General features: G+C 38.3%; 1 protein-coding gene across 1 annotated transcript in view; it reads left to right on the forward strand.

The window, feature by feature from the left end:
- The window catches only part of TJP1 (tight junction protein 1), a 154,239-nt gene that overhangs the window by 124,532 nt on the left and 8,162 nt on the right, over positions 1–21,545 (forward strand). Inside the window, exons 9-23 of the mRNA XM_009885753.1 lie at positions 2,924–3,060; positions 5,447–5,552; positions 6,396–6,546; positions 7,025–7,133; positions 8,195–8,414; positions 8,807–8,991; positions 9,126–9,221; positions 9,663–9,745; positions 10,795–11,005; positions 11,549–11,649; positions 12,820–13,173; positions 13,584–13,835; positions 14,643–15,542; positions 15,879–15,973; positions 16,484–16,708. Coding sequence (XP_009884055.1) covers positions 2,924–3,060; positions 5,447–5,552; positions 6,396–6,546; positions 7,025–7,133; positions 8,195–8,414; positions 8,807–8,991; positions 9,126–9,221; positions 9,663–9,745; positions 10,795–11,005; positions 11,549–11,649; positions 12,820–13,173; positions 13,584–13,835; positions 14,643–15,542; positions 15,879–15,973; positions 16,484–16,708 — 3,225 coding nt within the window. The remainder of the gene's footprint in view (positions 1–2,923; positions 3,061–5,446; positions 5,553–6,395; positions 6,547–7,024; positions 7,134–8,194; positions 8,415–8,806; positions 8,992–9,125; positions 9,222–9,662; positions 9,746–10,794; positions 11,006–11,548; positions 11,650–12,819; positions 13,174–13,583; positions 13,836–14,642; positions 15,543–15,878; positions 15,974–16,483; positions 16,709–21,545) is intronic.

Here is a 21,545-nt window from a genome sequence, read left to right on the forward strand (position 1 = left end):
AGGAAGTGAGGAGCAGGGGGCCCTGACACAACCCAGATGTTAAACAATAGTGTGTCAGGGCACACAGTGACAACATTTTTGTCTCTTGGGACGTGCGGCTGTGTCAGTTTTTAAGAAGTTTCCATCACCTACAACCAGTGACAGCATCAAGTTGTTTCCTGTATCATCTTGCAATGTGAAATACTCAATGCTTATTGGACAATTTAAGCAAAACCAAGAAAAATTCTACTCTCCTGCTGTTCTGATTTTTCCTTTTTGTTCTGTCACGATTGTGTTTCTGTCAGCTTTTTCCGATTTAAACTTTTTTGTCTTAACGTAGAGTAGAACTAACCTTTTCCGGGCATTTTAGTTGGGAGGGTGTATTTGCCTATATGCATACCAGTAGCCCAGTCTAGAAACATACTGTTTCAGATATTTACGTGGCTCTATTTTGTGCTGTGCTCCCAGTGTCTGTATTTTAGTTACTGTTCTTGAGAGCCGTTTCTTCCGTATTTATGCTCTTTTTCGATAAATGCAGGTATAAAAGCAGCATAAAATTACAGTGGTTTTAGACTATGTGGGAAGGAGATGTAAAATGAGCTTTGTCCTTGTGTAGTTACTGCGGTATCTCTGGCCTTGTTTTTAAAGCAAAACAGAGAGACAGCTATTTTGGAATAATGCTTCTGTTAAGCCTTAGGAGATGCTTGGAAACAGAGAGGGCTCATGGGGACGTTTGCTGTAATATCTCATTAACCAGTGCTTATTACTCAAAAATCTTTGGACAGGCAGGGGAATTAGTTGTAGCTTACACTACTACAGGACTTTTTTTGTTTGTAATACATTTTAGTATGCATTTAAACAGCTAAATGTATATGTCTGCTTTTAACGAGCCAGGAACTATTTTCAAGGGAATGAGGAACCCATTCATATTTTAATCTAGTGCTGGAAGTAGTATACATAAGCTTTTAGCTTATGTACTTAATTTTATGTACGAAGGAGAGTATGCTGGAAATCTGAAAGAGGAATGAGAAAAATCAGTGAAGTTTGGGAACAAAGTAGAAGGCTATACGCTTACTTTTCATTTTGCTAGACTTAATGGTTTTAGTATCATTTTAATGAACTCCGGAAGCCCCCAAAAAGGGGTTTATATGAATAAAAAAGGCACAAATAAGGATTTTAAAAATTAGGCCACTGTACTTGTTTTTACTAGTGACTTATAACAAGATGGTTGTTTAGAATGCAAGGGTGCCAGTGTCTTCCCAGACCGTTGTGATGATTGCAGTATTTTCCTGTATTGTGCTTTTCTTTTTTAGCCGCCTTCAGGCACACAGTTTTAAAACTGGCAGAAGAAAGTACTGAAAAGTCGTAGTATGTCTTGGCTGAGTAGCTAAGCTTTGTTTCTGATATTTCAAACTTCACATTGCTTCAAGAAAGCCCATTCTGCTTGTATTTAGGTGTTTGCTATTTCTTTTACTCTTCCTCACACACCTTGGACGAGTAGAGTTGCTGGCATCTGTAGTCCTCTAAGTCATACTTCCAGCTCTTGAAGTATCAGTTTTGATTAAAATAAACAGTCTTTACTCTGTATAATGGGTTTTTTCAGATATGTTTGTACTTTATGGGAAACGTGATACTCGTTATTGCCTAGCAGCACCATCTAGCTGTTGGTAGTGAAAAACTCTTTCCTGCCAATACAGGCCTCTCCTTTATGAGAGGAGATGGACTTGCACCTGCTGACCAAGCCGTTGTTATCTCTGAGGAAGTACGCCTTTTCCCTTCATTGGCAATTAAGTCTGATACTATGTAAAAAGCTGTGATTTCTTTGTTTGTCTTCTCTCAAATACTTCTTATATTCTTGCTTATTTGCCAGCTCTCAGGAATTGAATAGCTGTTTTCAGGATAGATATTTTTAGAATGTACGTGCTCTGGAATTAAGACTGTCTCTTTGATATTTTGATCTACTCTCGTTTTACCAGCTGATTATTAATGTTCATCTGCTCCAACCCTATTAAATTGCTTACTATTCAACAGATAGCAGTGCAACAGTTAACATTTCAACATACAGCATATGTTCTGTTCAGTTCTGCTATGGTACAGCTGGTAGCTGTACCTTTATATAACTGTAAAAATACCTGATCTTTTGGGCTAAAGGAATACAAACTCTCTTCTTTTGAGCTTCAGTTGCTCTTACCATTTAAAGCACAAGAGAGATTTTTTCTTTTTCAACTTGTCATATATGCCTTTGTTTTACACTGTAAGCATGTATAGGAAATGCATAAGAAGCAATGGTTGTCTTTTTACTGAAATACGCGGATGACTGAGTGTATGAGAAGCACTCCTGTCTTGTAATGGCCGTGGACTTGAATGCCTCATCCTCTCTGAAGACAGAAATCGAGGGCACATTTGCGGTCTACCTTTTATCTCTGCAAAGCCCTACTAAGAGCCTCACCAGCAGCACTTGTGTTCCAGGGCATCTGCCACACAAAGGAGCAGATAAATTAGCTTGATCACAGCAAAGCTTAATTATTAAGTCTGAAAGTCCATGATTTCTACGGGGGTGAGAAAAAGACTACTGTAACTGCTCTTCTCCCCTTCTTCCCTTTGTTTCTCAATTTCTCGTGTAGCTTTCAATATACAGCACATGTGTCCGGCTTTGGTGCTCGAAGCAGAGAGCAGTCTGTTTAACCGTGTCCTTCTTTCTAAATAGCCATATCTAGAAAAGTCCTTTATGAACATGAAGTTAAGGACAAAATGCTCGGTTTTATAAGTGGTAAAAATTACTAATAATGCAATAGTCTAAGAATAAAACCTTGTGAAATTGTTATTGGTAATTCCTCACCTGCGAAACCTGAACTTCGTGAATGAAAGGATTTATTCTTTAGTCTTAGATCAAGGTCATAGAAACAATTGTATATGCAGAGTGGAATCTTTTTTTCTAATATAGTCTTCGAAGCAGAGAAGATGAGAGAATAACTAAACCAGGAGCTGTCTCTACACCTGTAAAGAATGCAGATGATATTTCTAAAACTATGGAAGAGGTGGCAGTCGAAAGAACTGAAAAACAAACTCCACCACTCCCAGGTAAAAATATTAAAATATATTAATTATGCATGTTGTTGAGAATGGATGATCAGGAAAGGCTTTATGCCATTGCATATTTGTGGAATGACTTCTAAAGTCTTAAAACAGACCCGGTCCTAATTATATTTATTTCTGAATACCAACAGTCTTTGTAACTGTAACTCCATTTATATCTGAAAACCTGGGCTGGGGAGGTCTGCCCATTATAGGGGTAAAACTTCAGTGTTTAGAGCTGTATTTATAGGTGATGGTCTTAGAGTTTTGTCCTCGTTTCTCAAGCAAGTTTAAAATCCGTAATTTCTTTTCTGAGAGTCAAGCAGTAGGCTGGGTTTTATGTCTTACTGTAGCAGACCATATTTAAGCAAGGATGTAGTTAAGCCTGTTTAGAACTACTGTTCCCAAGACACAACTCAAAACACTCTGAAATGCTTTGTTACTGCAGCACTTACTAACTACAGTCATGGACCAAGAAGGCTTTTTAACAAGTGCAGTACAACTAATAAAATCAGAACAAAATCTCATTTCTTTTTTCCAAAAGGGAAGGGTAAGTTAAATGGCAGCAGATAAAAGGCAGCTGGTGTAAAAGAGAAAAAAAAATAAGATGATACAGTGATGGGACACTGTTCTGGGCAGGCTGACTAACAAGATTTTTGTTTACAGAACGAGGCACTTTAGTGAAATTCTAAGTGGAGAAAGAGGAGCTGTGCAGATGGTTAAGAGGGAGCTGTTCTTGAAAGGCTGGGTGGGATGAGAAAAAGCACATTCAAGCTTGAAAATATTTGAAGACTTAAGGAATGAGCAGTGACACTTCTGCATGTAGTATTCAGTAGCTCAGTGACGAATTGGAACAGTTATGATGTTGATAGATCTTGAAAGATCTTGAAAATGAGAACAGCAGGTTTTCTGATGCAGCAGCCGTTATTAAAAAGATTGTCACAGGACCTTTTGCAGTGGTGTTATGAAAAGATGCAAATGAAGTAAGTTTGTATTTGCCAAGATACAAAAAAGAAGTGGTAGTCAGATTAGAAAGATGAATTTTGTATTTTTATAAGATATTGAAGATTAATGACTGGCGTAATACAAAGCCAACCAGGATAGGAGATCCTTGAGATGGTTCTTAATCCGAAGTAATGTACTAATAATTTGTTTGAGGGACTGGCAAGCAAGTAATAAGTACTGTGGGGATTTTGTTGGTTAGTGGGGAGGAAGAAACGTTCCGTTCTTGGAGGAATGGGAAGAGACACATAGAAATACTTAGTTTGGATGGGACAAGCTGTAGGCCAGTACATACAGACCATTTACTTGCCGTAATATATTGTCTGAGATAAAAAGGCGTGATAAAGGGCATAAGCCTTTAGCAGTCTCACAGAAGGCTCTAGCAAAATGGGGATCTTTCAGAGACTTTATTGAAAATGTGGTTAGGGAAATAGTTGGCAGACTCTGTGACAATTTGCTGCTTAGACTAAGAGCTAGACGACTGTCACGGTTGATTGTGTCAAAGGAGGGTGGAAGGAGAATATTTGATCAGAGCCTTAGGTTGGGAAAGGATCATTAAAGACTTACAGGAAAATGCGATGTTACTGTATGGTAAGGGTAAAAACTACACTAGAAAAGGTTTTATTACCAAATTGTTGTCTGAAATTCCCAATTTCAAACTAGTCCATTCAGTGCTTTGAAAGGAAGACAGCACAGTTCTTGGGAAGATCAGGGATATTAGACCATCTCGAAGCCAGCCTAGTTTGAAATAGACTTTTTTCAAGTGTGCAGAGATAAGTCTTAAATACACAGTCTTCTAATGTGACCAGCCATGTAGCAGAGAAGAGCTCCTAGTAGTGCTTGTTACTGAGGGAAGGCTGCAGTGGTAGTTTCCTCCCAGTAACTCCAGAGAATCTATGCAGCAGAGCTATAAGTGCTTATCTTTAAGAACCACTAGCTGGATCAAAGTAAGCATTGAACTCTGCCAACCTCAAGGCATGCAGCAGTCGTTCAAGTGTGTGGTATTTCAATTTCAAAAATTGAATTCTTGAAGGAAGAGAGCTAGCGGAAAATGAACAAGTTATGTCAGATAAATCAAGGTGAGAAACAGCGGGATTGAAAGTCGTCTTGTGAGCATGAAGCCTTCTAGTTCTTGTAGTTTACAGTGTTTAGAGCACTTAATGAAGTACAAAGGAAGTTTTGGGATTTTTACTGAAGTAATAATTAGGCCAGTAATGCTGCTTTGAATGGTATGGGGAGAGTGTCTTCTGTTGTTGTAAATTTCTAATATTTCACCTTTAAGTGGGGTAGAAGAAGGCTACTGAAGAAGTCATTAAGCTCCTAATTAAGCTTTATTTTTTCATCTTTAAATGACCAAATGGACATTTGAAATCCTTTGATATTTTAATAGAACCAAAGCCAGTGTATGCACAAGGTGGTCAGCCAGATGTGGATTTACCAGTCAGTCCATCTGATGGTCCTTTACCCAATTCAACCCATGAAGATGGAATGCTTCGGTAACGTAACTCTAAACTCTATTTGAATCTGCCTGGTCCTTGAGCAAGCGGAGCTTTTATCCAAGGTGATGAATAACCTGTATAAATAGTCTGATGTAAAGTCCAATATGCTGTCCTGACACTTTTTTTCAGAAATATTAGAATGAAGACTAGGTTTACTCCTGAGCCTTGTTGGCACTTACATTGTGTAATATAGCATTTTTAAGTCTATTGATTTTCTATGGAAACGAGCAGTTACAATTACCAATGGGTGAAAAGAATTTGTGGTGTTTCTCTCTCCCTGGGCACCCTCACACCTCCTGTCCCATCCCCGTCGCCAGAGAGAGAAGAGATACTGTAGCATATTCTTTTCTGTTTCTAATAATTGGAGAGCAATGAGTAAAGGTCACTGCAGAAATGTGCAAAGTCATGACATGGAAGTGAGCTGACTTCATCTGGGATCTCCGTTATGGATATTAGTGTGCATGAGAATAGATTCTAGTTTGGTTTTGTCTCAAATTTGTCTGAATCTCTGTAGACCCAAAACAGATCTATACGCTAGCACAGGTCTTTTAAAAGGAGGAACTTTTTTGGAAGGGAGTGTCAAAGTGCTTCACTTAAGTCACTGTATGAGCGTAAAACAAACAAGCCTCACTAAACAAGTAAATACAGGTGGGGTTTTTGGAGTGCTGCTGCTGAGTGTGGTGTAATGCTGCAGTTGATAAGCAGCTAATCATATGTATAGCATAATATCCTCTAAGTGAAATGATAGGCAAGTTAGTTTTTTGCATGTGTTCAGTCTCAAATTTACCAGGATGTTTTATGCTTTTATACCTCTAACTGGAATATGTTCTAAATCTCTAGGCCAAGCATGAAACTGGTAAAATTCAGAAAAGGAGATAGCGTGGGTTTGCGACTAGCAGGTGGGAATGATGTTGGCATATTTGTAGCTGGTGTTCTGGAAGACAGCCCTGCAGCGAAAGAAGGATTAGAGGAAGGGGACCAGATTCTCAGGGTATGTCAAAAACAATAACAGTACAAATGTTTTCTTGTACCCAAGTATGTTCTTTCTGTAGCATTGAATATATTGCCTTTGTAGTTCCTGCAGGTTTTTTTTCTGTATGTACTTATTAGATTACTTAATAGCAGCAAAATCTCCTGTTACTGTACTATTGCTAGGAAGGTTACTAAGTTTTTAATCCAATTTCTTAGACTGATTCAGTTGATAAAATTGGGGTTTTTAACTGTTGGATCACTGAATTATCAGAGGGCTCTGTATGTTACCAATGTTTATAGGTGCCCCATAATATTGATCTAAAGAATAAAATGAACAGCTACCTATTATTCTGGAAGCTATACTTTTATCAAGAAATTAAGTGGGACTGTTTAGAGGTACAACTTAGCAATAAATTGATTTAGATTTCCCATTGTATACTTAAATCTCTGTTATAACTCTGTATGCTCAATCAAACTGATTACTTTGTTGATACCAGGTAAATAACGTAGACTTCACAAATATCATCAGAGAAGAAGCTGTCCTTTTTTTGCTTGATCTTCCTAAAGGTGAAGAAGTAACCATTTTGGCACAGAAGAAAAAAGATGGTAAATATTTGTATAATGTGAGCAATGTAGTAGACTGCTTGGAACAACACAAAGTATAGCAAATAATCGGTAACTTCTGGCTTGCAGGAAGTTAGCTCCTTATGAAGACTGTCAAGTTCTTTTGGCTTTGGGATAGGTTACTACTACAAATGGACTAGGGATTGATATTGTAAGGGTATACCCCCTCCAAACAAACAAACAGAACCTGCAAAACAAAACAACCCCAAACCAAAACAATCCCCCAAAAAACAAACAAAAAAACCACCAAAACATAAGCCCTAGCATCTGACAAAAGTATTGGCGTTAAACTTTGGGGGCAGCAGGACAGTTTGTTGTAGTTACGCCATTGAAAATGAGTTATTAGGCTGAGAGAGTTGGGGTTGTTCAGCCAGGAGAAGAGAAGGCTCCAGGGAAACCTTATAGCTCCTTCCAGTACCTAAAGGGGCTACAGGACAGACGGGGAGGGACTCTTGAACAGGGAGTGGAGCAATAGGATGAGGGGAAACGGTTTTAAATGGAAACAGGGGAGATCCAAATGAGGTATGAGGAAGAAATTCTTTATTGTGAGGGTGGTGAGACACTGGAACAGGTTGCCCGTAGAGGAGGTAGATGCCCCATCCCTGGAAACATTCAAGGTCAGGGTGGATGGCGCTTTGAGCAACCTGGTGTAGTTGACGATTTCCTTGCTTATGGCAGGGGAGGTTGGACTAGATGGCCTTTAAAGGTCCCTTCCAACCCAAACCATTCTGTGATTCTATGTGTGTGCACACAAACTTCTTTTCCAGTAAGATTCATTCCTTCCAGGGAAACTGAATTAAGCTTGCACTGCCACCAAATTTTTGACCATTAAACTTGAACTCACGTTGGTCGTCTGCTATTAATAGTTATACTTCTTAAAACAGAGCAACTCTGAGACATTAAGGCTTCTTGAAGTAATTCTGTATATTTAAAACAAGGAGAATTAAGGTGAGGCACTGCTTTGAGTAATTCTTGTGAGCATTAGGACGTCACTTAAAGTTATGTAACACTTTATATTTTGGGGTTTCTTTTTCTTCTATCAGTTTATCGTCGCATTGTTGAGTCTGATGTAGGGGATTCTTTCTATATCAGAACTCACTTTGAATATGAAAAGGAATCTCCTTATGGACTAAGTTTCAACAAAGGTGAAGTGTTCCGGGTGGTGGACACTCTGTACAATGGCAAACTTGGTTCATGGTTGGCAATTCGAATTGGCAAGAACCATAAGGAAGTTGAAAGAGGTATCATACCTAACAAAAACAGGTACGATCTTAAAATACTTTAATTGCTGTTTTAAAATTACAATTTGAAATTCTGCAACTGATTCAGTCAGAAAAAGTGATGTAGTGTTAAAACAAATTGAAGTTAAATATCTGATTATGGATTTGCTGTTGACTCTTGTACAGTCCACAAAGAACCTTAAAACTTCATTTTCACTACAAGAGACAAGGCTCTATTAAACTTTAGAAATATGATATTGGCCTCAGTTGTTCAGTGTTGTACTTTCTAACACAGAAACAACAAAAACTTGAGTCAGCAGGTGGTAGTGGTTTGTTGGGTTTGTGGTTTTTTTTGGAATTATAAGATTGCTAGTCAACCATCACTTCAGCAGCTGACTTCCCTTGGTAACTGTTTGGGATTTGTTGTCATCTTAGAGCTGAGCAACTAGCTAGCGTACAGTACACGCTTCCAAAGACAGCAGGAGGAGATCGAGCAGATTTTTGGAGATTCCGAGGTTTGCGGAGCTCAAAAAGAAATCTTCGAAAAAGCAGAGAAGATCTTTCTGCCCAACCTGTTCAGACAAAGTTTCCTGCCTATGAAAGAGTTGTTCTTCGGGAAGGTATGGCTTTATTCTTACTGTTGCAGGTTAACAGGTTTGTGTGGTTTGCTTTGTATTAGCCTAGGTATTAAGAGTATCTTGCATTTGTTTTAAGCAATCAGTGTATTTTGACTCTTTTTTTCCTTCAATTCTAGCTGGGTTTCTCAGACCTGTAACCATTTTTGGTCCAATAGCTGATGTTGCGCGGGAGAAACTTGCTAGAGAAGAACCAGATATCTTTCAAATTGCAAGTAAGTGTGAGATCAGGTTCTTCGGCAGTTAGGAAATAGTCAGCTTTCTCTTGCTAGATTGTTTGTTTTTACATTATTACTTTAACTGATAACATGTTTAACAAGATGTTGAGCATGTAAAGGAACAGACTAAATGTAAGCACTTTCACTGTTTGGTTGCTGATAATTCTCTGAAGGTAAAAGCACTATTAGTTCTGTTTATAGCCTTCTCAAAGTTCATTTTAATTCAATACCTTATCCTGTTTCTAAGTGCTTTTGTAAAGTTGTAGTGATTTTTGTGGACAAATTGGTGGGTAGATTTTCATATATTATTTTGAAGCAGGAGGAGTATCTTCAATCTGAATTGACAGTTTGAGCTATGAAATGGTTTGTTTTATCTTAATGAGGGAATGCAGAATATGCTGGAAATTTACAACAGATTTTTACTGTGTCCTCTACCAGAAAGTGAACCAAGAGATGCTGGTACTGACCAACGTAGTTCTGGCATTATTCGTCTTCACACTATAAAACAGATAATCGATAGAGTAAGTCTTTTATTGTCACTGTACTTTTAACACAAGAAGAGTAAAACTGGTATCATCAAGTAAAGCTTTGGGTGTTTTAAATGTAGAAGAATAACTCATGAGTGTGCTTGCTTTAAAAATAGCTTTCTCATCTTTCTATGGGTTAATCAAGAAAAAACCAGTCCAAAACAACCAAAAACCACCACCCCTTTCCTTCTCCATATTAATAACTGCAGCCTAGAAGTAATTCCAGGGAGTGTTGTCCTCTCTCCATTAAGACTGTTTTAAGTTGTTTCCTCTTTCACTTAAAGCCACGGTGTGACATTACAGGTAGAAATTGTTATTTTATTTATGGAGTCATTAGTCTTCCCACAACCCAATTTACAAATTAATTACTTGACGTCATTTTTTTGTCAAGGACTTGGGGAAAGGATCCTTCAATCTCTCTTCCTTAATATCCTTTAAGATTCTGACATTAGTTCATGATATGAGGCTCTACTCCTCACCTTTTTATTTCCTTACTTACAAACAAACTGCAAGCCTTTCAGATGTAGTAGGGGGGGGTAAAAAAAGAAAGCTGTTCTAGTAGCTAAGTGGAGATACTGTGTGCTTGAGATGAATCTTGCACTGGATGAAAGTTTGCCAAGCTCTTGCATTCAGAGTGGCGTTTATTTTGGAAGAAGATGGAGGTGTGTAATGAGGCTAGGTCTTGAGTTGCTATCTTTCCTTTTTTCCTTTTAGCAGAGTACTAATAGGAAACTGCTTATTTTTAGTCTAGTGCCTGCTTACTTTGAGGATATTTTTTTTTAAATAGGGAGTTAAATATTAAAAAGGTCATAGTTACACAGTCAGTCCTAGTGTTCAAAACGTATATGCCTGTGTAGCCTGGTATTGGAATTGGTTTGGTGTCTATTAGTCAAATGGGGAAAGAATTTAAATTAATACTTCGAAACAATGAACTCAAAGGTGACACAAAATAAATTTGTGGGGGCTGTTTAAAAAGAATAAATAAAATAAATCTAGTATATAAGTCATTCACTTTCTTCCCTCTGTCTTTTTTATCACAACAGGACAAACATGCTTTATTAGATGTCACTCCTAATGCAGTGGACCGTCTGAATTATGCCCAGTGGTATCCTATTGTAGTGTTCCTAAATCCTGATTCTAAGCAGGGTGTAAAGACTATGAGAATGAGGTTGTGCCCAGAATCACGAAAAAGTGCCAGAAAGCTGTATGAAAGAGCTCACAAGCTACGCAAAAACAATCACCATCTCTTTACAAGTAAGTAATTATATATACTGGGTTAGTATTTCTGAGGGGGAGGGAGAGGTGAGATGAGAATAACTCCTTCCTCCAGACTTTCCTGCAAATGGACTAAATCAAGCAGTTGTTGACTTGTTCAGGCTCTCCTGTTCAATAACCAACAGTTAATTGATGTGTGCGTTGTTTGCACGTGACCGCACAAATGTAAAGCAATCTGAAACATCAGAATGGCATTTCTAATAGATCTGATGGCTTTGCAGGGTCATCAACTGAAATCAAACATTTGAATAAATAGAAAGATAACGTAATTTTATTATTTTTAGTCTGGCTGAACTGAAGCCTCACTTTATTCTAAGCTACTGTTAACTCTGTATTTCCTATGGGATAAGATGTCCCAAACCACATCAGGCCTTAAGGTTGCTTTGAATATGAATATTTACATTACTATTTAAATCTCATGGTTTTAATCTACCAGTTTATATTGCTTTTATTACTGGTGGTACAGATCCTTCTCATAGTTCTGCAGAAATCACAAGTCAAACTAACCTGCTGTACTTCTAGCTACCATTAACTTGAATTCAATGAATGAAGGATGGTATGGAGCTCTAAAGGAAGCAATTCAGCAACAACAGAACCAACTAGTGTGGGTTTCAGAAGGAAAGGTAAGAAATAATATGCTTGGGGAGAAGTGACAAACTGAGAGGTCTTTTGTTCTTTCATTCTTCCTGATGTTACAGATATGGGCAAATGCTTGTGGAATTAAGTTTGTTTTCCTTTTTTCCTCCTCATTTTAACCATCATTTGAAGGTTGAAAGCAGTAATGACTCATGGCTGTGTGAACTGCTTAAAACTGGTTTGTCACTATGTTAGTGCAGTTATGCTGTAATGAGGGCTGTACAGTTGTCGTTGTGCATGTAGCAGTGTAGTAAGTGAGAGCATTTGCCCGTTGCCACTGATAACTGGAGGATATATTACTGCTTTGAAGACTCTGTGGGGATTGGATGACTTTCATGAAATAACTTCTGGGTGTTCTGCTGCATTGGTACGAGGGGCTGGGATTGCCTAATGAAAATTTGTTTTTTTGTTAATATAAAAGCAAGTGGCATGTTCATGTTCTTTCTGAGAACTGTGTTCTGTCAGTTGTAAGAACACAGATGCAAAATAACAAGTTAGTATTCTCTGTTCCCTACTAAAACTCCACTTGCCTTCTCAAGCTGCATGTTACACTATGCACACTAGATCCATCTTCTTGAAGAACTAATATCAAGCAAAGTGCCAACTACAAGTAAGCAAGCGATGAATCAGCTATTGCTACGTGTTCCTTAATATTTGGATCATCTGTTGGTGTTCCGATTGAGCTCCTATCACCTCCTTATATCTACCTTCAAGTTAATGATTCTAATATCATAATATCACTTTAACGTGCAGCTTTGTATCTTTCCAAACGCTTTGATTTCCGTGGACACTATGCACTGTCTTCTCCCTTACACTGACAGTTGTCTGACCCCTTAGTAAAACGATTCAAAGAGTGAGACTGCAGAAAAGACTTTTAGGTGTAAGCTTATCTTCAACGACTGAAACCCAATTTCTCCTCCCCTGTGATATTCAGACTTGTTGGATTTTTTTTACTGTTCCTGAGCTGCTGGATTTGGAATATAACTAACTCTCTTAACTACCAGACTTCCTGTTGTGGTTCAGAACAAGATGGATGCATTCCATTTGTTTGGTTCTAATTATTCCCCCAAAAATGTCCTAGCTTTACATTGCAAGAAAAAGGGCATTCTTTAAAAGGTATTTCAATAAAAGCATACTCTTAATTTTGTTTGACACAGGCAGATGGTGCTACAAGTGATGACCTTGATTTACACGATGACCGCCTTTCTTACCTCTCAGCTCCTGGTAGTGAATATTCGATGTACAGCACAGACAGTAGACACACATCTGATTATGAAGACACAGATACAGAAGGGGGTGCTTATACTGATCAAGAACTAGATGAAACTCTGAATGATGAGGTTGGGACTCCTCCTGAATCTGCTATTACGCGTTCTTCGGAACCTGTTAGAGAGGACTCTTCCGGAATGCATCATGAAACTCAAACATACCCTGCTTACGCATCTCAAGCTCAGCCACAGCCAAATCTCAGAATAGATTCTTCAGGATTTAAAGCAACTACTTCTCAGCCGGTAAGACAGTAATTTTATACACTGACCACTGTACACTTACAGGTTGCAAGTTCTCTTGAACAAGAAATCTGTGTTTATAGTCTGCTTACCAGTATTGTAAGTGCATATAAGAATCCGTCAACAGCAACAATATGTTATAAAGAATTGGGGAATCGGCTTGCCCTGCCTATTTTAGTGACTCATTCTGATAGGAGGGGGATTAAAGTACCATTCTACTTTGATTAAATGTTTTGCTTTTTTGATCTTCAACATAGTGAATTTCTGAAAGTGCTAGTGCATGATACTTTCGGTACATTTCATTCTACATCTAGCTGTGTTGATCAAAGCGTCATTTACATTATTTTAATATAAATCAAATTCATACAGTGATTCAGTAGCAGTATATTTAAAATATTTTAAACACTTCACAGAAAGCAGAAGCCTCACCTGCAGTCCCTTACCTTTCCCCGTCGCCTGAATCAAACCCTGCAACCTCATCAACCTCTGCAGTAAATGCTAATGTAAACCTAACTAATGTCAGACTGGAGGAGCCTACCGCTGCTCCTTACAACTCTTACCAACCACAAGCGGGCCCCTTAAGAACATCAAGTACTGAGGGAGCTCATATAGTCCTAAGAGATCAAGAGCCATCATCCTTATCGCCGCATATAGATCCAGCAAAGGTACCTGTGCCACACTGTTGCGCTGATTTCCTGCTATACATCAAGCTAGCACATGATCTTTTTGTTTTGCCCTTATTTGTAGAATTCCTTCTGATGTTTTTTTTTTTTCCTGTAAGAAATCATGCAGGTTACAAAAAAAACCAAAACAGTGCATCTGAATTGCTAAGCATCATCTAATGTTTTGTGTGCATGGCTTCAGACTGTATACTTTCCATTTCTCAAAAAGATGACATTTTTTAAAACAGGCTGCATTCTGTATTTGATTTTACTTTGTGTAACTTTTTTTAGCTTGTCATTGTTCTACTGTTTATTAATGAGGCCTTGAGAAAAATGTTATTTCCCTAAAATGACACTAGATCTTTGCATACTTCAAATCATGCCAAATCCTTCATCATGAAGATGAATCCAGTTTGTTGGATGACTTTATATACTTCCTCAGCAATGTTAGAACTAACTTAAATATGTAAATCGATTTACTTCCACTCTTCCTACCCCCTGCTAAAAAGTGTCTGTCGTGCCTGCCCCCCCGCCCCCAACACCAAACCCCAAAGATGAGAGACTGTTACCTTTGTCTTTTCCTTTTAATCTACTGACACGTTTTTGCTTGAAAATAGGACTGGAAGGGGTCTCTTGAATCACCAAGTTCAGCTTCCTGTGATTGCGAACAACTGCATCAAATTATTCTGCTTTTAAACAAAATTAAAGCCAATATTTATTAACATTTAGGTTTGTTTAAAGTATTGCGTTTCAAATGCAGCTGCAGTTACTTTTCATTTTAACTGAAAAGTATTCCTCTCTCTTTAACAGGTATACCGAAAAGATCCGTATATTAACGAAGAAGCGTCCAGACAAAGCTATGTCTTAAAACAGCCAGCAGTTAATCACCCAGTACAGAGACAGGAAAGAGACCCAAATCTGATCTATGAATCCCAGGCTCAGTATGCAGAAAAACAGCCGAGTAGGGACTATGAACAGTCGACATACAGGTATGATTCTACAAACTATGTAGATCAGTTTTCTCGTGGTTATGACCCTCGCTTACATTATGATGACCGTGTGCCTCCCTATGAGGAGCACTGGGCATATTATGATGAAAAACAGCCCTATAACCAAACAAGAACAGTTTATGAAAACCAGCCTCCTAGGGATCTCGATTCCAGGCAAAATATAGAAGAGAGCACAGAACGCAGCTATTATCCAGCACAACCTCGTTTTGAGGAACCCCCTCCAATGAGCTATGACGGCAGACCTCGCTATGAGCATGCACCCAAAAACTTCAGCTTACCACAAGTGCGATACGAAGATCAGCATACTGTCGGATATGACACGCATGGTAGATACAAACAAGAAGCTCAGCCATACCAGTCAGCCATATCTCGATCTCCAGAACCGAAGCAGTACTTTGATCCACATGTAAGGGGCTATGAACAAGGCCCTCCTCAAGCTTATAACGCTAAAGCTGGACATTATGAGCCTTCTCATGGCACATCAGGTGTTTCTCTTCCTCCTCCCCCTTCATCACAAACCAAACCAGAAGTTTTGCCTTCTAACAGTAAACCACTGCCTACGCCGCCATCTCTAGCAGAGGAAGAAGAAGATCCAGCCATGAAACCACAGTCTGTGCGAAGTAGGGTTAAGATATTTGAAAGAAGAAGATCACCATCTTTAGAAAAAATGAAGGACCCAAGTGATACATCAGCTGTCAAGGTAAGTAATTCCATTTTTTTAGTTGCTACTTTTTGCTAATGAGACTACATTGCAAGAAGTAAAATACTGTCTTGGGAAGAAAGCTTTGCTGCTTGTGGAATAGCCTCTTAGCAACCTAACTACAGTATGTTTTAAAAGCAGAAGCTGAAAACTTTTGTGAAAACACTGAAGGGGATCTTGCTGTGCTGAAAACTCCTCCAATTCATCTTTCACTAGTATTTCATTCTGTTTTTTCTTTTGGAGGAGGGGGAGGCGGTCTTGGTTTTCTTACTCTTAAAGTGCCGCATCTTTGTAAGTGTTACAATCTAAGAAAATGTGCTGTGCTTTCCCTTACAGCCTCCAGAACTAGCACCTAAGCCTACACTTGCAACTGTGAGTGGTCCAAAACCAACTTCTCAAAGCCAGTATGAACACGACAAAACAACTTACAGGTAGATGCACAACTGATTAATTAAATTTAGTTTTCAGCATGAGATTAGAATATTGAGAAAACACATCTTAGTGGTTCAGATTGGAGAGTGGAGAGTCAACGTGTGTCAGTGTGATTTCTATGTCAATAGTAAGGCAGGGCATAAAGTCCGTTCTCATGGACATGGTTGCTGGGAAGTGGCAGGAGGACACTATGTTTGTTTCACATTTTTGAGGAAGAAACTTAGCCAATATCTCCATCTTACTTTTTTCCTATGTTTAATTGAGATAAGTAGAAAGTAAAAGAAAAGGGAAAGGTAAGGTAAAAGCGAAATAAGGATTTTCTTTCTATATGTTATGTCACAGCTATCTAATTTGCACGCAGTATAGGTTAAAAAGGCAAGGTGTGCAATTATAAGAGTTATATTTTGGTTGCTTTATTACCAGCTAGGTTATAAAATAGAATTTTAATTCAGGTACTTATGCTTGTTCAACTGTGCAAGACAACTGTATATGATATTATTCTTGGTTAGGGCCCCAGAACCACAGAGACCTCAAGTGAAGCCACCTGAAGATATTGTGCGTTCAAATCATTATGATCCTGAAGAAGATGAAGAGTATTACCGAAAGCAGCTGTCATACTTTGATCGCAGGAGTTTTGAAAATAAGCCATCTGCGCAGGTTCCTGCCAGCCATCATTCTGAGCCCACTAAACCAATACATTCACAGAATCAGCTGAATTTCACCAATTATTCTAAGTAAGTTTGGAAGATTTCTTTTTTTATTTTGAAAGAGGAGGGAGGTGTATAGAACTAAAACAGAAATTCTGCCTCCGTCAGTGGAACTCCAGGGGTTCATAACAGCTAATTGAAATTATTTTGTGTTCACAAAGTCAATTTCTCCATTTAGATTTAGCTTTAGTTTGAAAACACACAACTGCATAAGGTTTTATTTTAGGAAATGACTATTTTTGTACGTTTCGGGACCTTCAATGTGCTGCTTCTTTTGCTTACACTTACTAACAGAACATAACAAAGTATTTCCTTAGTCTAGCTAGTACTGAGCGCTTAAACATCTTTCAAAGAAAGGTTTTGGTTCATTCCAGTTCTGCATGTATTTATTCTGCAGACAGACTTGTACACATTACCCATGTGTGACATTAGGAAACTGAGCCTTTAGGGAATATTGCTGAGGCCAGAGTTTAATCTGTTGATGGAAACATCTGTTTCCTGTATTGTTCTGTTTCCTTGGTTTGGAACATTTTGATACAGAAATTGTGTGAAAGCTCATACACAGATTTAGCTCAGGTAAAGAACTGTCGATCTTGGAAGATACTTGCGCAAACTTTGTGAATACTCTCCACAGTTACCTACGTTTAAATCAAACCATAACAATGTGTTTGTAGCTGTTCCTGTGAAAAGCTATCTTGGCTTGCTGCATGTAGGCTGAAAATTGGGCATTTCTGAAGGCTTGGGTTGCATCTCTGCTTGCATCTGGACTATGCAGGTCAAGCTGAAAATCTGGCAACCTTAATGTAAATGATATCTTTAGAGTTAAATAATAAACTAGCTTGCTGAAGTTTTATAGCGTTAAGTGTATGTGCAAGATGTCTTCATGGACTTGATACACTGTGTTCCAGTGCTTGTCTTAAAGGATTTGAGCTACTGGGACTGGGAATCCTGTTCTTATTTCTATAATATTGTCTTATCTCCAAAGTCTTCCTCTGTGAACTGAGAATATTGGAATCTTTCCAAAAACTTGATAGGTTTTAAAGGATTCACCTTTTTTTTTTCTTTTTTCTAATCAAGAAGTCTGCATATGGTAACTGTATCATATCTTATTTTTTTATATGCTAAGGAAGGAATGCTTATAGTAATCTGTAACCAATTCTGATTCTCATTCAAAGATGTTCTTTATTTTTCCTTTTCACTTGCCTGGTGTCTTCTGATGGAAAGATGGCAGCATACCTGTCCTGTTTTCTGGGCATCATAGGAAGATACCTTTTTAAAAAAAAAAAAAAAAAGTCTTGGCTGGCCTCCTAATGTATTGTAGTAGCTTTCAGAATTACGTTCCCACATACAAAAAACAATGTTACTCATAGATAATCCATTTTGGTCTGTAGACATGGGCTGTATTGCGATTGTAAACGTAAGTAATGCTTTGGGAGAAATGCTGTAAGCTTTCATTAAGTAATCGTGATGATTGTAAAATTCTTCAGATGGGGAGCATGGGAGCATCGTTCTAGATTTGATATCATCTGCAGTGTTGTGACTCATGCTGAAAAATATGAGATACGCACAACTATTGATTTTTTTCTGCAGAGCAGCCAATATTTGAGAGAGATTGTTTCATGCTTCTACCTACTACTTCTGTCTGCCATGACGCTTCTGTGCTTTGGCCACTCAATTCTGGTTTTGTTTTGATCGTGAGTTAGTGTGTAACTTCAGGACTCGTACTTGTGGGAAGGTGACAACTTACTGCCACAGAGGAGTCAGATAATACTGTTTTTAAGTCTGATAGTTTCATATGTCAGGGGACAAAAATGTGTTGTGTTTTTTCTTTATGAAAGAATGTAACCCTTAACAGGAAGGGACAGGCATGGGAAAGAAAATTTACCCAGGGTAGGCCAGTGCAAACAGACAAAGACTGAAATATTAGTGGAAGTAAGTCAAAAGAAATAAACAAGAACACAGCTCACTTGGACAGTAGTGCTTCTAGAAGCATACTGCAGTGTCCTTGCGTGGAAACAAACCAATTCCTGTCTAGAGCAAGCGTTCATATTTAGGACTTTCCTTTGACCAGCTTCCAGTTTGTACCCTGTTACTTGCTTGTTATTCATCTTTTTTTTCCACTGAATTTATATCGTAATCGCTATTCTGTGAATAAACTTTACTAAAAATAAACAGGTCTAAATTTGGATGATTCAGGAACTGTTGATTATGCAATCTCTTGCTCCTGCATAATCCATATAATGTATTCTGGGTACAGAGGCCAGATTTTATTTATTCACAAGCAATAGCTACAACTTTTTCAGTTTCAAATATTAATGTACATTAAATTATGTAGAGTTCTTTGCCACTGAGTGGAAGTATGTGTTTTTGCCATTACATGTGTACAAATTTGTTTACTCTTTTAATTTGTTGGGGTTTTATTTGCATCATTTAGGAAACCTACGCCATTACTAAGGCTGCTTTGTATGGGTAATGTCATATCTGCATGTTACAGTTGTCAGTGACTGTAGAGTTAGGGGTAGTTCCTGTTGATGTGAGAAAATAGTAGAACTTGTAAATGGACGTGTTTCAGTGGATCTAGCTGGAGCAGTTCATGAGGCTGCTCCCTCGTGGCCGAGTAGTGGGTTTGTTCCTTCTTGGTTCAGTGGCGTTACCTGCATTAGTTTGACACGCTGCAGAAGGAGATAGGTTATTTAAATTTTATATTAAGTAGGGTTAGGACTACTCACATGACTAGTTACAGCCTCATCTGAGGAGGCAGTAAGGAACAGTGTCCTATGTTAACTTCTTAAGCTGTTCCAGCTGAGCTCTTACGTGTCTGGTACAGAGTTGGAGCCTTCTGGATGGGAACTGGAGATTAGCAGCGCAACTCAGTAAGTTTTCTGTTGTACACGGAGGCTTATAACCTGTTGCCCACTGGTTCGTTCTAGTGGTTTATTCCTGCTTCGTTTCAAATTAAACTAGCAGGTTTGTAACCAAAATGAAGCGGGAAACAGCTTAGAAAACATATCAATAACTAGAGGAGCTTCGTTTATACACACACAAGTTGTAAGCAAGCATTTTGTCCTGGACCACTTTGCATACAGGTTCTGAGCGATGTGGTTGAGATTGTGGCTGATCCTTGGTCAGGAGCATAGGACAGAAGGCTTTATGTTAAGCACAGCTTTGTTCTGGCTGTATTTGTATTGTCACAACTCTCTCTTCTGCTCCCTCCATCAACATGTACTATTGTTCTCCATTTTGTAATTCCTCACAAAGCTGGCAAGCAGTTCTGATTAGGCATGGAGTGTGTTGGGTTTTTTCTGTGGGCTTTTGCGGTGCTGCCTTCCCCTGGCTAATAGCCCCTCTGGGAAGCAGGGGTTTCAGGGCGGCAGTTTCTGAGAAAGCGCCTACTACCTGCCTGGAATAAAGACAAGAGTGGGTGAGTGCCGCAGTAATATAACTTCTGTTGTTGAATGAATGGCTTCATATAAAATCAGTGGGAATGGAAGCTTATACAGCAGATCTAAAATAATCTTTTTTATTTTGCGACACTGATTTTAGAGATATGTTCGTGCAGGTGCTCTTCAGCTTGCTGAGGATCACATTCATGTGGTCATCAAGCAGACTTTCAAAATCTGATCAGCCCTTTTCTTAGTTTCATAACATACTTCTCTGAAGCAGTAAGGCTGTTGGTGTCCACAGTTGTTGCCTCTTACATTTTTGTGAGTCTACAGAAAGTGAAGGGATGAAGGAAAGCTGTCCTGATGCAAAATGGGTTTTTCTTGCAGCATATAAACTAGGAATTGTTGAACAAAATCAGAAGTGTTTTATGATGTGTGCTCTGCTATTGGACGACCTGATAGCGCTATAGAAAAATCTGCTGTGAATGTACCCTCAGTACATGATCTGCAATACAAAACCATCATCATTCTGTGTATGTTAAGTCTGAAGAAATTAATGCAAATTGGACCAGTGAGAGATGGGATTTATATTTTACTCCCGTTTTTCAATATATTGAATAACTCTGTTTATACAGATTGTAACAAGTGGCTTAGTGTAATCTCGTTCTTACTTTTGATACCTGTCACTTTGAGATCTTGACCACCTCCTAATTCACTGACAAAACGCTCATGCTAAATATAGTAGGTGATCATTTAAAAAGTAGTGTGTCTTTGTTTCATAAACTTTGTCATATGAGAACTGCTAGGACTAACATAAAAAGTGTGAAGAAATAATATGCTCAAGATAGAATGACTATTTTCTTTCATTCTTCTATTGCTGTTTGCTTTGCCATCACCTAGATTTCTTGGCTCTTACACTAGCTATGACTACTTGAAAAGGAACATCAAGTGGTAAGACTGTTGTTGATGTGAGGATGTTTTCAGGTGTCCTCTCACTGTTACATTTCATCACAGGCATTATGTGCACTTAAAATTTTAAACATGCAAATTCTGAATGCAAGTGCAATATATTGCAGTCCAAAATTACAGGTGTTTGTGAAATCAGTCATTTCCTGAAATAAATATTTTGAAAATAAGACTTTAAAGTTTTCTTAAACTTTTGGAGAAATATTTCTAGTATATCTACACTATGCACATAAAGCTAGTGAAGCTTAAGCTGATTACATTTCTAATTAAGATGGCATTGTTCAAATACTAGGTGTATTTAGAAAAGTTGTACTAGAATCCGTTGTCCTATTGGCTAATTATGCTTTTCAAAAACAACCCACTCGCCCCTCCAAAAAAGTGGATTTATATTTTTATTTTGAAGACCTGATAAATTAGAGAACGCTTCTTCATTGAAATTACCCCAAATGAAATTGAACAGTCAAGATCTTGTTAGGCAATTATGCAAATACACCTGAAATGTCATCTGCCTTTTG

The sequence above is a fragment of the Charadrius vociferus genome, unplaced genomic scaffold (genome assembly GCF_000708025.1).
Source record: "Charadrius vociferus isolate BGI_N301 unplaced genomic scaffold, ASM70802v2 scaffold325, whole genome shotgun sequence".
Classification (NCBI taxonomy): domain Eukaryota; kingdom Metazoa; phylum Chordata; class Aves; order Charadriiformes; family Charadriidae; genus Charadrius; species Charadrius vociferus.